We start from the raw sequence: 15,910 nt of genomic DNA, 5'->3' as shown, positions 1-15,910 counted from the left end.
AGGAGTCATTCCAGTGTCCCCTCCCAAATGGCATTCAAATGTGGCTCCAAGGCCCCCTTTCCCTATCACACTGCCAGCTCTGTGCATGAACAGACGCTCACAGCAGGGAGTTTAAACACACAGCTTGGATGTTTTCATGGCACATGCTAACTGTGCTCAGCATGAGGAGGGCTTCTGCTCAGAGCTGGCAGCCTGCAAGTCTCATCTCTTCTGCTCCTTCTGGAGCCTCAAGAGCCCAGTGCGGCTGCGATTCCATCTTAAACACTGCAACACTTTACTAAAAATCACGACTTTTGAGCTGTTGATTAAGATGGACATCTGCAATGCCATAACCAAACCAGCCTGCCCGTGGGCTCCGGTCCCCTCCAGTGACTGCCATGACACGTCCAGGGCCCATCAGGTGAGACCTCAAGAGACCAACTCATCACCTCCAGCTGTGACACAAGCCACTAAAGCTGATTAAAATATACTTTTGCCCTAACGTTTTAACCAATAAACATTTTACATTTTTTGTATTCTGAAAAACTTCTGAGATAAACTTTTGTTATGAAGATTGCTACATCTCCTATCTCGACCATTATTAATAAAGAGAGGATCAGAACAATTTACCCTAAGTTCAAGGTATATCAGAAACACATCTCATAGATTTACTTCCAAGACACTTCAATTTCACTACACATCATCTTAGCAGATCATTTTTGTACAAGGACATAATACAACTTTCTGATCAGATTTGTAGGAGGAACCCATGAATTACTTAACCAGCAGTCAGTGGAGTGACTGGCTTCTCATGCAGGTTCTCCGCGGGGAGAACAGCCCACAGCAGCCACTCATCACATTACAGATCAAACAGCTCCACTTTATTAGCTCTCACAGCCTATTTCAAAGGTTTCCACCTCAGGAACCTCAGCTCAGACCTGCCTGTCACAGGCTGCTATGAACATCATCCACCTCCTGCTGAAGGGCTGCTGCTGCTGCATGGGAAGAACTCACTGCATGCCTCAGCCTGAGGGGCCTGGGGGGTGTCTGCAAGGGGAAAGAAAAAGGCTATTTAAGCCCCATGCAAATTAAGGCAAAAATCTTACACCTTTTCTACAAGGGCCATTAGTGCACTACCAGTTCTGGTTTTCGCCAAAGAATCACTCCAGCTCAGCAGTGTGCCCGTGCTCCGTACCTTCTTCCCGCCGGACAGCCCCTGCCCGGGCCCCGCTCCAAAGCTCCTTCTCCCGGCACCGCGCCTCGACCCCCTCGGCCCTCACGATAAACAAAATGGCGCCCCGGGCCCCGCCACACCCAAGGGCAGCTCCTGCTGCCAATCACCCGCCAGCCTATCAGAGCTCGCCGCGGGCGCCGAGGGCCCCGCCCCCGGGAAAAGCGCGGGAAGCCGTGAGGGCGCTGAGGGGGTGCCCGCCGGGGTCTGGGGAGCCGGAGGGTCTGGGGTGGTCTTGGAACCCCTCCTCGGCTAAATCCATCTCAAACAGCCCGGTTCTACTTCAGTTAGCTTGGTTCCACTCATCCCCCATTCAGCAGGAACTTACACCACCATGAAGAAACACTTAACAAACGTGCCTCCCGAGCAGGAGGGCTCTGCTCGCCTCACAGCCCGAGTTTCCTACTGTGCCTGTGGCCAGATGATCCCGAGGGAAAGCCCTCAGTCCCGGATTACACTGCCGTGCTCATTAGTATGCAGAAAACGCAGCAAAACCAAGCCTGTGTTGCTCAAATGCATTAGGATGTGCAGTGGTAAATTCTAGCAAAATCTCTGTATGAAAAGACCTTGATGGTCTTTGGCAAGAGAGAAGGAAAAATACTGCACAATAAAGTGATGGGAAAAGGAGGAAAATTAAAATAGAAAGCAACCCCCTGAGTGTCCACTGACGGCTCGTTCCCAGGGTTTTTTTTTAAATAGGAAGGGCTCTCAGTTCAGGTTTGGGCTCCCAGGAGCTTCCCTGATGCATCAGGGCTCCGGGCACGAGGCTGGGCCAGCCGCCCGCCTGCAGCGCTGCCCCCGCACCCGCCGAGGGCTGGAAAACCTCCCTGGATTAAACTCTTATGTTAGGCACCTCCAAAGTGTCTAAAGTTAGGCTGGATGAATGTGAGCCAAGCTGTTGAACAGATGGGAGTGAAATCCTCCTCTTGATAACAGGAACTTTATATCACTGCCACAGATAAGAAGGGCAGCTAAAAAAAGTCAGGGAGGTAGTTATATAAATTTCAAGACGGCTTACCAGCAATGTTTAAAGGTAAAACTTTCCGATAGATCCTGAATATCCACTTCCAGCTGCGGACCCTGAGCTGCCAAGGAGTTCTGCAACACAAATGAGATTGTGACACTCGAGCTCCCTCACTGAGACCATTGGAACTTAATGGTACAGCACAAACACGCAGAGCATTTGGAAGCTGGAGCCTGGGGCACAGGAGATTAATCCCAGCATCAGCAGACTGGCACTGAGCTGGAGTTCAGCACTCAAACCCAGCTGAGGCACATGTGAACAGAAAGGTGATTGACTACCAGAAAATAACCATCTCATTAATGTCCCCAATGCTACCAAACACACTCATTCCTTTTCTCTTACAGGGCTGCAAAATACTCGTGCTTACAGCAGCCCTGATTCAATGCGGTTTTCTTCCTTATTCATAGTTTTGAACATCTGCAAATTCAATTTCCTCATCTTAAAACTGACCTGCTTTCTTGTCTTCACATGTTAATTCTGCTTCCAAAGATGCACATCTCAGCCCTGGATTCAGTTTTCTTAATTAGCCGTGGATATTTTAGATGGAGTTGCATATGAAATACATTGGTAATATTTATTTCCAAGCACCAAAAACCTTCAGGCAGGCATCTAAAACAATCCATGACTGGAAAGTGACTATAAAATGTTTTGGATAAAATGCTGTGAAACAATTATGCATGTTCTGCATCCATACTAAAAGGGGAGTATGTGCTGCATGCAATTTGAAGTTAATCTTTATTTAGGAAGAAATCTGAACAATAAAGCAGCTTTTTCTCTTCCTTTAAGCACCTCATTTTTGGAGGAAAGTACACTATTTCCCAGTCCCTTTGAGGAAGACACGTGGATGAAACATTCTTGGGTTGCTTCCTCCCATCCCCTACTTACTTTTAAGTTTTCTCTAAAGGTTGCAATTACCAAGAAACTGCAGAGCTGACCTTACCAAGGGATGCAGCTCTGGGAAGACACAGCAGCAGAGACCACACACAACCACATAACGCCATTCTCTTAAAGCAAACTATGGCTGAAGAGTGACATCACAGCAGCCTCCTGGAGCAGGGCTGCTTTCCGAGCCACCTTTGGTGGTTTTGGTGACAAAAACGCATTTGTTCTCCCGGTTATCTCTGCAGAGCCCAGGGCTGGGCAGAGGAGCTGCCTCATGACCCAGTTAGTGCAGCCCTGAAGTGGTGCAGGCTCAGCCACGGCTACAAAACCCTGCTGAAGATGACATGAACCACACTTGACCCCACAGAATTTGCTACTGATGGTGATACGCAGAGATAGCCTACATTTGTTTTGCAGATTGAAGCAGAATTTGAAGGGCCACGGAAAAAAAAAATGTTCTAAATTGGACATGTTTGAGAAATACTGAGTCACAAGTTTCAAGCTGCACAAGGTCATTTTTGCAGTTTCTTTTTTCAAAGCAAACCCTAGATTTTATTATATAAAACCAGTGTTGGCAGCACTCAGAACATGCAGTCTTTTTTAGCAAAGCCCTTTGCAGCATGACTGTGGTTTCAGTCTTGGAGAAGCCTGCAGATGCTACTGCTTCTACTTTAAGAAGAGAATTAGCTTTATATTGTAAAATATTTAATAAATTTCTGTTCAAATGAAATGAAACAACAAAATAGTTATACAATTTTACTAGTTTATATTTCAACTCATAAAGTATACACACTGCAACTATGCTACCACAATGTCCACGCATCTAATATTGATGGAGTTACAGTAATTTTTTTTTTTGGTATTAAACAATAGAGATAATGTATGCAGTTAAGGAAAAAAGCTTGGACATAGCATGTTCTATCCTGTAGTTACAGAGTACATTAGCTAGCATTAGTACAGTAAACAAGAAAAAGTTAGAAATACAAAATAAACCAAATATCTTTATATACAAACCAGTGCCTCTTATTGTTACCAGCTTATACTCACACTGCACACAAAATTTATCCACTGATGCAATAGATACTTCAGCATAACACAAACCATTATAAATTAAAAAAATTACAAGGTGCAAAACTCCATTCTACAGCTTTCTGGTGAGAACGCAATACAATCCAAGGAATGAGAACTCCAAGCACGTTTAGCACCTATTAGTGCAACTGCATCGAGCGTGAAAAATGACCTACACCACCTCAGAACGCTACCAGGGAAGCGAGTTGGACAGCTAGAGATGCTCGCAGCTACACTCACGCTGTGATTTTTGCCTCATATATATCTCAGTTTATTGTTTCTTTGTCCCATTCATACCTATGTGCAAAACTAAAACCTGGGAGCTCTGTCGGAGCTCCGCAGAAGGCCTGCTACAGCCGGGTAAAAACAAACAAACAAGAACAAAACAGAAACCTGACAAAACCCAGACAGACACCATTGAATGTCAGACCATCCACATAATTCAGATTATCAGCAGTCCTGGTGCTGGGGATTTGAACGCTGTTGATATGTGGATAAACAATATGACACAAGAGAAACGGAAATTTGCCCACAATTCTGATTATTCTTGTCTAGCACTTCGACAAGTCTCCCAGCCTCCGGTGGCAAATTTGTTTGGCAGCCCGTGCCAAAAAAGCCCAGAGTTGCATAGAATTGATTAGTAACAGAAAGAAATGCCAAACACAGAGAGATGGATGCTGCATCTACTAAAACAAAGTGGGGTTGCTCGACAGGAATGCTGAAATCATCCCCATTCATAAAGCAAAACATGTCACCTCCTACTCTCCATTTCCTACCTCTGGGGACTGCTTTCTGGCACTGATGTAGTTCTTGATAAACTTGTATTTTTTGTTGCATTTTTTCCTTTTTTTTTTTTCTTTTTTTTTTTTAACTTTGTTAGTGACACTTTTCCTTTCAAATAAAATATTAAAAAAGGTTATAACTGTAAAAAAACCTATCATATGTAAACTTAACAATTAGGGTTTGGTAAGTTCTCGTACCTAGTCTGTGAAAAGCCTCCAGCCAGACGCAGAATGGAGTGTTTCTCTGAAGAGCCTCAATCTAGCTACATCACCTGTTAAATATCAGTAGTATGAACATCCCATGTCTAGCAATAAAACCTCTCTTGTGTTTCCATCCTCTTTATCACTGACCTATTGAAATCCTGACATGCTGTGTTTCTATTATATTTACATTCTGGTCCTCTCATGTCACAGAATTAAACATCTGGCCAAGGAAGGCAACAAAAGGTGTTGTGTTAAGAAGGTGTGTTTGACAGAACTGCTTTTCAACAAGTCTCTTTTCCTTGGACTCCAGTCACTGTTTTTATAGAGCTTATTGTTCTGTTGAACCATGTTTTCTTTGCAGCTTGTACTTCATTCAGGGCCAGACCCAAATGGTGCTCCAAATCCTGCAAACAGAAGAGTAATTTCATTATTTTGTTACATATTCACAGCACAAGGTTACAGGAGTTAAACCGAGAAGGCTCCAGAAAATCTACAAACTCTTGGCCACTTCAGAAATTTAAGCCTTACATAAATTAAAAGCAGCATAATAAGCTGACAAAGAGAAAAACAAAACCTTTGAAAAGCAAAACAAGACTTGTGTCATTGCCCTTAGTGAAACATTCTGCTTTCTTCAGTACATCCAAACTCTTTAATTCTCTTCCATCTGAGGAGGAGCTACTCCCACAGGAAGTGGACTTTCTACAAACTAATTTTTACCTTTCTGTGAAGCAGGCACACTGACATATCAGTTTTAGGCTAAAAGCACAATGTTGTCATACTTTACAGAAATACTTCAGGTACCTGGAGTGCTTTGCAATCGTGTTTTAAGAAACATGTCTAGCATTTGTCAATGTTACTTCTTCATTTAGCACTGATCGTGAGATAAAGACATGCATGATTCAGAACTCTGTCAGAGCTTGGGCTCCTTCCAAGCAGTTGCAGGAGATCAGGCAGCCAGCACTGCACTGCAGACAGGCAGATGTCTGGGAGCTGTAGTGGCTGCTAAATACAGTTCATGCAATTTCAATTATATCGTCTGCATACAGCAAGTTTCAGACGCAGTGTTTGATTAAATAACCCGTGCAGGAAATAGCAGGTTATGGTTTCAACCAACAGGATCTGTTCCAATCCCTCTACAACACACACATTTTTCTAGGAATGCACACACGCTGTACAGACTACAAAACAAACTTCCAGAGCATTACCTGTATTTTACATTCCGCCTCCACAAGCTGCAGCTTGGTCTGGGCCAGCTCGAGCTCCATTTCCCTCAGCTGGTTCTTCAGCGTTTCCTTCTCCTCGTCCGTGTCCTCGTCTGAACCATCCTTGGCAGTGCTGGCAACCTTCACACGGCCCTCCTTATTGAAGAACTCGCGGCAGTGCTCGCAGTCATCCACCTTTTGCTAAAGGAAACACCTGGCTGTGAGCGACGTGCCGGGGATGTGAGCAAAGCCTGTCCCTGCCTCTGCTCTGGAGAGCAGCTCAGCGCCAGAGGAACCACTAATGGCAACTTCTGGGGAGGCACAGCGAGCAGGAGCTCCTGCCAGCCCCACGCTCAGGGCTTTGGAAACACTGCTGTGTTATTTTGCTGCAATAATGGCCTCTGTCCCTCCCCACTGTTATTTGAAGATAAAAGACAGTCAGAGAATCTCTTCCAGAAAAAAAGACCCCCTCAAAAACACCCCAGCATACCCATTAGCATGTAACCACTATGGCATGAGAGGGCTCACCTTTTCTCCCAGATCTCCCCCTTATCATCTCTTATCTGTGGGAACCCTCAGCCACCATTTTAGTAATAAATAAATTCTGCGTTTGCTGCTGTGATTTTGCTAAGAGACTGAAACATTGTAGACTGTGGATCTATCTGGTCTCTTACCCGTATTTTCTCAATTTCAGCTTTATTTGCTGTTTGTTGCTTTTCCAGTCGCTCACTCAGCTGGGAACAAATCTGACAAGCAAAATTACGTTACCAGACCATTTATAAATGTAAATTCCCTCCCAAATGAATTCTAAAGCACAAATAAATGCTGCTGCAATATTAACATGGATAGTCTAAGGACTCTTAGAAAGCTAGAAAAATTAGGATGCTGCATTAAGCTGCCTCATTGTACATTTTCCCATTCTCTACATATTTTTCTATCCCCACAGGAAAAGGTGCAGTTCCAACACAAGTTATTAACAGTTTGGCCTTGCTAAAGGAGCCAGAAAAGGTTAGGAATATCATGGCCCTTTTGTTGCCCTTGGGAGGAAAAACCAGGCAAGCCAGAGTAGTAAAAAAACCCTAATTCATTCCTGGAGACCTGATATGAGCCTACTAAAGAGACACATGAATTTACCCCCTTGATACCTTGTGATCAGGAGCCTGAATGCCAAAGCAAAGACTGGAAAGGAAAAAGGCTTTTTTTTTATTTCTGAGGTGCATTTGACTGACAAAGGGAAGGTGAGAGAGAAGGGTTTTTTTGGCTTTGATATCCAGGAGCCCATTTGAACAAGGTTTGGCTGTAACAGGCTGTGATGACTGCTGATCTACAAATACCCACATCAGGGGCACACAGGCCTGGTCACTTCGGGATCTTGGCCAAAGAAAATGCAAAACCAGCCCAGGCTCCCCATTTAGAACAGCTAAACTGTGTCCTCAAATGCATGGCACAGGTAATACAGATTTCCAGAAATCTCCTAAAATACCTGGAAGTCTTGTACTTTGATAGCAAACCACATCATCATGAAGTTGTACTTACCTGTTTGTAGTCACCAATAATAGAGCTGTTCTTTTTGATCTCTGACTCTGCCTTATCTAGTTCCCTGCGACACATTTCCTTCAGCTGTAGGGGAAAAAAGAAAATAAAAGGTATATAGCTGTAGTCTGAAAACCTCCCAGGTGGTATTTCTTCCTTGTCCTTAACCTCACTGCTCTGCTCTACCCAGGATGCAGAGTCCAGCTCAGCTCCATGCAGGCAGGGAAGAGCCAGGCTTTGGTGGCCATCACTGACACAACACTGGGCTAGCCAAGGAAAGGGAGGATTCACAAAGTGCTGACAGCTGAAGTCCTGCACTGCCTCTCTGTGCAGCATCTGGCACAGGCTGTGACTTTGTGATTTGAAGATAAAAATTCCCCACCCTATCAAGCACCTGGCAGGAAAATGCCAAATTTTGCTTTGCTGACGTCCTTTACACCACGGAAGAGAGACAAACATGACTTAGAACATTAAGCCCTTCCCACACTTGTCACTTTTTATTTTTATCATTTCTGTACTGTACAGAACAGTGAGAATGACAGAAATGCCCCAACCTGAGCAGATTCTTCCTCTAGGCGCCTCTTTTCTTCTTCTGCATCAATCAGCTTCTGTTTGGTCATTAGCAGCTCCTTATTGAGGGCATCTGCCTTCTCCTCTGCCTGAAACACAGAGGGGAGGCTGAGCAGAGGCTTCCCTGCTGTGCCTCCACCAGGACAGAGCCAAGAGTGCAGCCATTCCAGTCCTATTAAGGTTTGGTTCATTGTTATTAAAAACAATAAAACTTTATTCTGAAAATTATTTTTCTGAAACTTCCCGTCTGCAATAGCAAAGCAGCAACACATCAAAATTAATGACATGCACCACTATACTCCACCCCTTCAAAATGCCTCCTTGAATTCAGTGGTTAATTTTAGCAAAACTGGAGTAGGGATTGCTCCAAAGAAATCCAATACCAGAAATAAGTATCATTTTCTTGCCCAGTCTGGAAGTTGATCAATACATTCTGAAGACAACCAAAGGCACAGAACAGCTCACAATGAGTAAGATCAATAAAAACTATAACCAGCTCAGACCTAAGTTTAATTTGCAAACATTTAATAAAAACAGAATTAATGAAAAATGCCTCTAGAACATTTAAAAAGGCCCAGAACTCTGTGACACTTCCCAACAGATGTGATGCCATCCCAGAAAATACTGCATGAAAAAACTGAGCTGCTCAGGCCCCTCTCTCCTTCCTCCTTAAGGGAAAGAAACATCCCACCAGAAACCAACAATCCCTTTTTACTGCAGTTTTTAAAGTATAAAAATATGTTGCTGAGAAATTTCAAGCTCTTTATAAACCACTAAAACTGTGCAAAGTTAAGACATCTTTTCCTGTCTCACACACACAACACAGCACTTCCTAATAGGTGTATGGATTCTACATAAAAATAGATCAATAACTCAACTGATATATAAAATCTTCAGAAAGTATCTGTACCAATTCCCTTCAAAGAAAGAAAATCAAAAAGTGAATTTCAGTCCCTTAAAGTCCTGCTGATCCTTTAAAACCAACGGCAAAGGCAAAGAGAACATCTTTTCATTACAGATGGGGTTTAAGCTGTTTTAAAGTTAAAGAACACTGGGATGTAGGAGCCCAACAACAGTAGGAAAATGAAGCCTATTTTCTGGTCTAGTGAAAGGATATTAAGGAAATTCTTGTATTTCCAAACGCTTTGTTTTGATCTTTTAGGTTGCAGATTTCAGACATGCCATGTAGGTATCAGAAAAGGTGTGTTAAACAATGTCCTTTGGTACTTTCCTTTCAGCACCTCAGGCTGGCAGAATGAAACTTATCACTTCAGGATCCAATTAGAAGAATTAATCATGTCCTAAAGTAGGATCAAACCTGCCCATCTCCTCCCAGGGGATAACCCAAATGCTGCCAACATCATTTGCCATCTTTGAATACAAGACTATTATATATCATATATCATATTAAGCATATCAATTTTGCCTAATTTTGTTCCTCTCCCAGCTCTCCATTTTAAAACAAAAAGTGGAAGTATAACCATGTCTCACACAGGCTCAAGCAGCCACAAACAACAGTTAAAAATTGACAGAAAAAGCTTCTTCAGGACAGTTTTTCTGGAGTCCATCTCCTGAGTGCCACTGCTGGGCTATCACCAGTGTGAAGCTTCTGGAAGCTTCACTAATGAAGGGAAAAAGCCCAGGTAAGAGGAAGTGAACATAGCAATGTGTGGGAAAACCTGCTCCTAGAACATTCTTCCATGATTCACATTTTAACGCCTAACAGATGTAATAAACCCCAAAGTCATAAACTAAACCTCATTAAAGCAACATTCACCCATTGGCATCGACATTTACTATGAATAGTTTTCCAACAGCAAGTTTCCAGGAGGCCGTGGGAAACCTTAAATTGTCTGAAGCAGATCCAATGAAACATTTTAAAGCCTGTCAGCTCCTGCACTGAGCAACTTTCAGAAGTCATTTTCCTTTGAGATTTCAGAAATGCACTTATCTGGGTACAGAACAAGAATGGCAAAACATGAGCACTTGAACTCCTCCCCTCATCTCCCCAAGCAGACAGACTAAATGTGTTGTAGCCTCCCCTGTGCTAGAAATGCCAGTACCTTTCTGTCTCTGCATGTCCTGGAAAGAAAGAAAAAACATATCCTAATCAAATCTCCCACAACTGAATATGGAAAGAAGGGAGTGGGACAGCAAGCTGAAAAAACCTCCTGTAGCACAAAGCAAACCTGAGGTTTCCTCCTGAGAGCTCTACTGATCTGGAAAGAGCCCAGGATGAGGAGTTCACACGGGCAGATTCCAACAAGCCAAATGGAAACCACAACATTTTCGGAGTTGTCTGAGGTACCTGAGAACCTGATCCATGCAGAGCCAGACAGACTCAGACTTTCAGGTTTATCAGGAACTTTGCAAAGCCTGTCTGCCGTGAAACTGTATTCATAAAAATCCCAGCAAAACACAAGGCAGCATCCATGTTATGATCTCTGTGATGGTTCAAAGACTTGACACACCTCCTGCTAGACTTCTTAGAGAAAAGAAAGAACTACTCAAGTACAGGCTCTCCTTTCCTCCAGTCACCGTGAATGCTGTTCAGAGTAATGAGTATTTCAGTCAAAATATTTCAGTATTTCCCACGGACCTCTGTCAAGGCCTGTACCTTGTCAGTGTGCAGTCCTGTCCCACACGAAACAGGTACTCCATGTATCTCCTCTGCAGTGAGAGAAGGAACAAGGAGTTAGCCCTGGACACCCTGAGGACACGACTTACATTGTCCAGGTCCTTCCTCAGTGCGATCTTGCTGGTGACCAGCTCGTGGGCGAGGTCGTCGTTCTCCTGCTCCAGCCTCATGTTGGCCTCCTGCAGGCGCCGGTTCTCGCGCTGCGGGACACGGAGGGGCCGTCAGCACAGACACACACATGTTTACATAAAACTTCTCTGATTAAAATACGTGAATTTATTGTAGCTATGTCTCTGTGTGTGTTATTGTGGTATGTGTATGCATACGTAACTTTACATGTGTAATTTATCCCTGTATTACATTTATTTGTTAAATAAACTACTTATAAAATTATATGCTTGCTGCAGTATACATCATTTGAAATCAGGAACAGGAGTAAAAGCAGGAGCATAACCATGGAAGGCAGAGCTAGAATCAGTCAGGCATTTCCTTTCTGTTCATGTTTTGTGGTGCAGCCAGCATGTTAAACAGGCTCTACTGAACCAGTTCTATAAGCCCAAATAAAAATTCATACTATTCCTTTTCTTGCACAGTTGGGCTCACAACAACCCCATCCTGATCAACACTGCCAATTGAGAGACATTCCCTTCACGTTCACAAAGCTGATTCCCCTGTTGCATCCAAATTGGTCAGAAAACAAAACCAGCTCAAAAAAGAGTCAAAGTAGCAACTGTTAAACCAGACTGGAGAAGGTAAAACATACCTCATATCTTTCTATAGGATCTTCCTGTTGAGCCTGCTGCTCTCTCATGGCATGATACTCCTTTTCATACTTCTTCAGCTTCTTCTGGCTAATCTAAATTAAAGCAGCCCATTAGTTCCTGCCCAGAACACGGACAGAAGAACACAACACACACAGGGTTATTGAACAAGCTTCAGGCAACTCCTGCCTTCTACAAAGCACAGCTCATGGCTTCCCCCAGTTCTGAGTGTGAAACCCTCAGGTGTGGTCAGAAACTCGGTTCCACTCAATGCAAGGACAGCAGCCTCTTCCTGTGGAACACAGGGAAGGCTTCAAAAGGCACCCAGAGCATCCTGCCCGAGCTCCCCCTTGGTGCTGCACAGCTCCCTGGTGCTCCTCACACTGCGGAGCTTCAGCAGAACAGACGTGGCTCCTTTTGGGCTGGCCTGACGCTGAGCCTCCTTCAGCTGCTTTCTCAGCTGTAACATTTATCATCACACAGAAGCATTTGGTTTACTTTGCACGAGACTGTAAATGCTGAAAGGGCAAGTGCAGGCTCAGCTGACATTTCTGCCAGTGTCACTCAAGGCCAGCAGGAAGCAGCCCCGTGCCGAGGTGCCTGGGCAAGCAGCAGCACCTCAGAGGCACAAGTGCTCTGTCCCTGATTCCCCCTCTGTGGGCAGGGACAGAAAGGTGATGCTGAGGTCAGTATTTGCTCAGAGTTCAGTCCTGCAGGGACAGGGAACACAAGGGAAGCTGTACCAGATCCTGACCAGCGTTTTCCTGGTGTCACCTGTGCCAGAGGTTACACTGGTTTAGCAACACAGACCACACTAAGATCACTGTGAGCATTTCACATGCAAGACATTATCATCTAAATGAAACCTCTAGCATTAAGAGTTGCACCTAAACATTTATTATTGTCCCAGTAAACCAAATAAATTTCAAAGCTGTGGCTAAGATTTCCTCTTTAAAAACCCTCTTTTGAGAAACAGGTTGAATTTTACATGCATAAATGACAGGCAGAATGGAAAAGGTGTTTGGTTTCCTGAAGTCTGGTTTCCCACTAACCCTCCTCGGCAGGAGCTGCAGAGAGCGGTGGCCAGGCTCCCTCTAGTGAGAGCTGACCAGAAACGCCTCTCTGCACCCGGGGGAGCCTTTGGGGTGGGTCCAACCACACCACAACTGCGGGAGCAATTCCTGCACCCCAGACACCACCTAGAGAATTAACCCTTCACTGACAGTGCAGCCGGTAACTTGAGATTATTTAATCTGTGGCTAATGCTAAATGATTAGAGAGATAAAATAGCTTCACTATTGATTATTCTGTAATTTCTACATTAGTTTCACACAAGATATGCTTGAACTCTGTGCGGAATACTGGTATCCACATTGTTACTACACCTGGATCACAAAATGCCTGGAATGTTAACACACCAGGCAAGTTGTGCACCTCCACACGGACACTACAAAGAACTCCTCTAGGGAATTTAAGGAGAAAGGACACTTGGAACCATGTCAGTGTGTTTGACTCCACATTAATCTCCATGATCACAGCCTGCATTTGCCCTTGGGGGCTGAGGCTGCAGCCCCTCCCAGCTCACCTTCATGTTGCAGGCCAGCTCCATCAGCTTCTTGGCGTTCTCCTCGGAGCGGTACCGCTTGGGCAGCTGCACTCGGAAGAACTTCAGAGCCCCCTCGAAGTCAGTCAGCAACAAATCATCCTTGGTAGTCTGGAGACAAGGAAAGAAACACCAGGAAAAGCCAAGTTTTTACGGTTATTGAATCCCAGAGACAATAAAGCCACAACAGCGTTGAAAAGCTGCAGTAACATCGCTGCTTCTTAACCTTCTGCAAAGAGTGTTGGTTTCTATTTCTGCAACCTTCTATTCCACCCCCCAAAAAAGCACTGTGCTGCACAGGACCTGCCAGATTGCAGCACGTGTGCCACAGGCAGTTGTTAGCTTCTCAAAAAAACCCAACATATTTTTGTAACAGGCATCTTAATTTTTATATGGCGCATGAAAATGCATAAACCACAGTGTAACACTGTATACTCACTTTTAACAATCCCAGTGCAACGTTGAAGATAACACTTATTCCCTGGAAGGAAAAAATAATGACAAAATTATTGAATTTCTCAGTATTTAGAAGCTTGGATATGAATTTATTTGGTGGGTTTTGTTGGTTGTCTAGTTTCTGTGAAATGGAGAGCCAGGATACCTGTGTAACCTGGTGCTATATAAATCAAAAGCACAAAGAATGAGTTTGCAAACAGCTGGCAAAATATCTTTACTGGAGAGTCATTATAGAGAGCAAAACACTCAACACTGGTTTTACTGTCTCCTTGGCAATCTGAAACCCTAAAATTATGTTGTGCACTTTATTTCTTAATGAGTAGTTGGTCAGCTCAATATAATTTAATTTTCATACAGCAACTTCTAAAAACACTGATTCAAATGCAGTAATATATACACCAATATATTAAATTCTGGTCTTCACAAACTGGGATAATTTATGCAATGAAAAGGAAAGTGACTCACTTTAGGACAGAGTCCCACGGCATCTATTCTGCCTCTACTCCTGAGAAGAGTTCTATTCATATAGTCCAATTAAATTAAATGCAAACAGTTCTGCAGTCAGGAGTAGCTCACACCTTCTTCAGGGGTCCCACTCATAACCATGACACATTGCTCATCTTATTTCAAGATCCTGCTTTTCTTCTTCCCACCAAGTTATTCTTCCACTATTACTTTAAAATGATGAAAAAACCCTTAAAACTTCTCTGTGAGCACATTTACTATTTACGAATTGAAAATGTGTTTCTAAACAAACAGAAGTGGTTTTCTCCATACCATCTGCTGCTTTCTATTCCACTGGCACATGGACAAAGCAAGCAGCACACACAGGGAAAGGGCAAAAACATTGACCAGGAGGTTTGTAAATGCTGAAAGCCTTCAGTAAAGGAGAGGCAGGAAATCAGCCACTTCACAGGAACAAGTGCAGATCCAAGGAGAATGGATGCATAAAGTTACCCAGCAAATCATTAAATAACTCAAGGATGCTTCAGTAGGAGATGGGATTTGTTCTCTGATGGCAATAGTGCTGACTGTGATTACACTGCTTACCCACATACCACCACATACTCTGCTCTAAACACAATTACAGACAGCGTCTTAAAGAGTTTTGCCCTCTAAATATAAGTTGTGAATTATAGAGAGACTTCAAGTTTTCCAGGAGGACGAGCTTCAAGCTTGTTAGTTTACCAACATGAGAGTTAGCTGGGCCATTTTATACACAATGGCCTCCATGCAATAATATGAGGGGGGAAAAAAAGTCATCATTGTGCATAACATGACTTCAGAAGAGAGGAACCCACACATTTGTAAATCAGCTCTCACCACACTGTACAGAGTCTCCTCACATAGATTCACCACTGCCACAGGGAATAGGAGATTATAATCTTTTATATAGCTATTGATTCTTAATTTGTTTCTTTTAAATGCTGAGAATCTTTATCATTGCAGAAATGTAACACTTCTACATAAAAGTATCACACGCCTTGCTCTGAGAGAACAGATAGTAACAAGGACATGAACCAAGATAGTGACAAACTGTCAAAAGCTGGGAGCTGTGCAAGTCTCCAGTTAAAACACATACCTCACATAGGAGTAAGTCAATAATATGGAAGACCATGTAGAGAGGGAATTTTGCAGTGAACAGGGTCAGGAACCACTGGGAAGCATACATGTGTGCTTCAAGGCTGATGTCCAGGAAGTGGTTATACAGATCAGGAATGTATTCCTAGGAGTAAAACACACACAAGCACTGAAAGTTAATTTAGGATATTTTGGAACTGCAGCTGAACCCCCAAACTACAGAAGGGAGTTGGGTAGAGTGACCATCAGTGCAGGGTCCTCCATCCAGCAGGTGTGACAGGACAGGCCTGGGGGCCTCCTGAGGATGCCAAAGGCTCATCCTGGGGTGGATGGGGTGGTCCAGGACCCGGGATCTGCCTCAGCAAGGCCCAGGGCAGTGGCTGTGCTGACACCAGA

General features: G+C 43.8%; 1 protein-coding gene across 1 annotated transcript in view; it reads right to left on the bottom strand.

The window, feature by feature from the left end:
- Window positions 1-3,859: 3,859 nt before the first annotated feature.
- The window catches only part of RABGAP1 (RAB GTPase activating protein 1), a 59,744-nt gene continuing 47,693 nt past the window's right edge, over window positions 3,860-15,910 (bottom strand). The window contains exons 17-26 of the mRNA XM_063409879.1: window positions 15,516-15,659; window positions 13,917-13,958; window positions 13,460-13,588; window positions 11,877-11,969; window positions 11,203-11,313; window positions 8,460-8,564; window positions 7,909-7,992; window positions 7,047-7,118; window positions 6,376-6,573; window positions 3,860-5,574 (exon numbers count right to left, since the gene is read on the bottom strand). Of these exons, the coding sequence (XP_063265949.1) occupies window positions 5,452-5,574; window positions 6,376-6,573; window positions 7,047-7,118; window positions 7,909-7,992; window positions 8,460-8,564; window positions 11,203-11,313; window positions 11,877-11,969; window positions 13,460-13,588; window positions 13,917-13,958; window positions 15,516-15,659 (1,101 nt within the window). The 3' untranslated portion in view covers window positions 3,860-5,451. The remainder of the gene's footprint in view (window positions 5,575-6,375; window positions 6,574-7,046; window positions 7,119-7,908; window positions 7,993-8,459; window positions 8,565-11,202; window positions 11,314-11,876; window positions 11,970-13,459; window positions 13,589-13,916; window positions 13,959-15,515; window positions 15,660-15,910) is intronic.

Source organism: Prinia subflava, chromosome 12 (genome assembly GCF_021018805.1).
Source record: "Prinia subflava isolate CZ2003 ecotype Zambia chromosome 12, Cam_Psub_1.2, whole genome shotgun sequence".
NCBI classification, from domain to species: Eukaryota; Metazoa; Chordata; class Aves; order Passeriformes; family Cisticolidae; genus Prinia; species Prinia subflava.
Note: the sequence above shows the minus strand (reverse complement) of the source record. Positions and strands in the feature narration are given on the sequence as shown.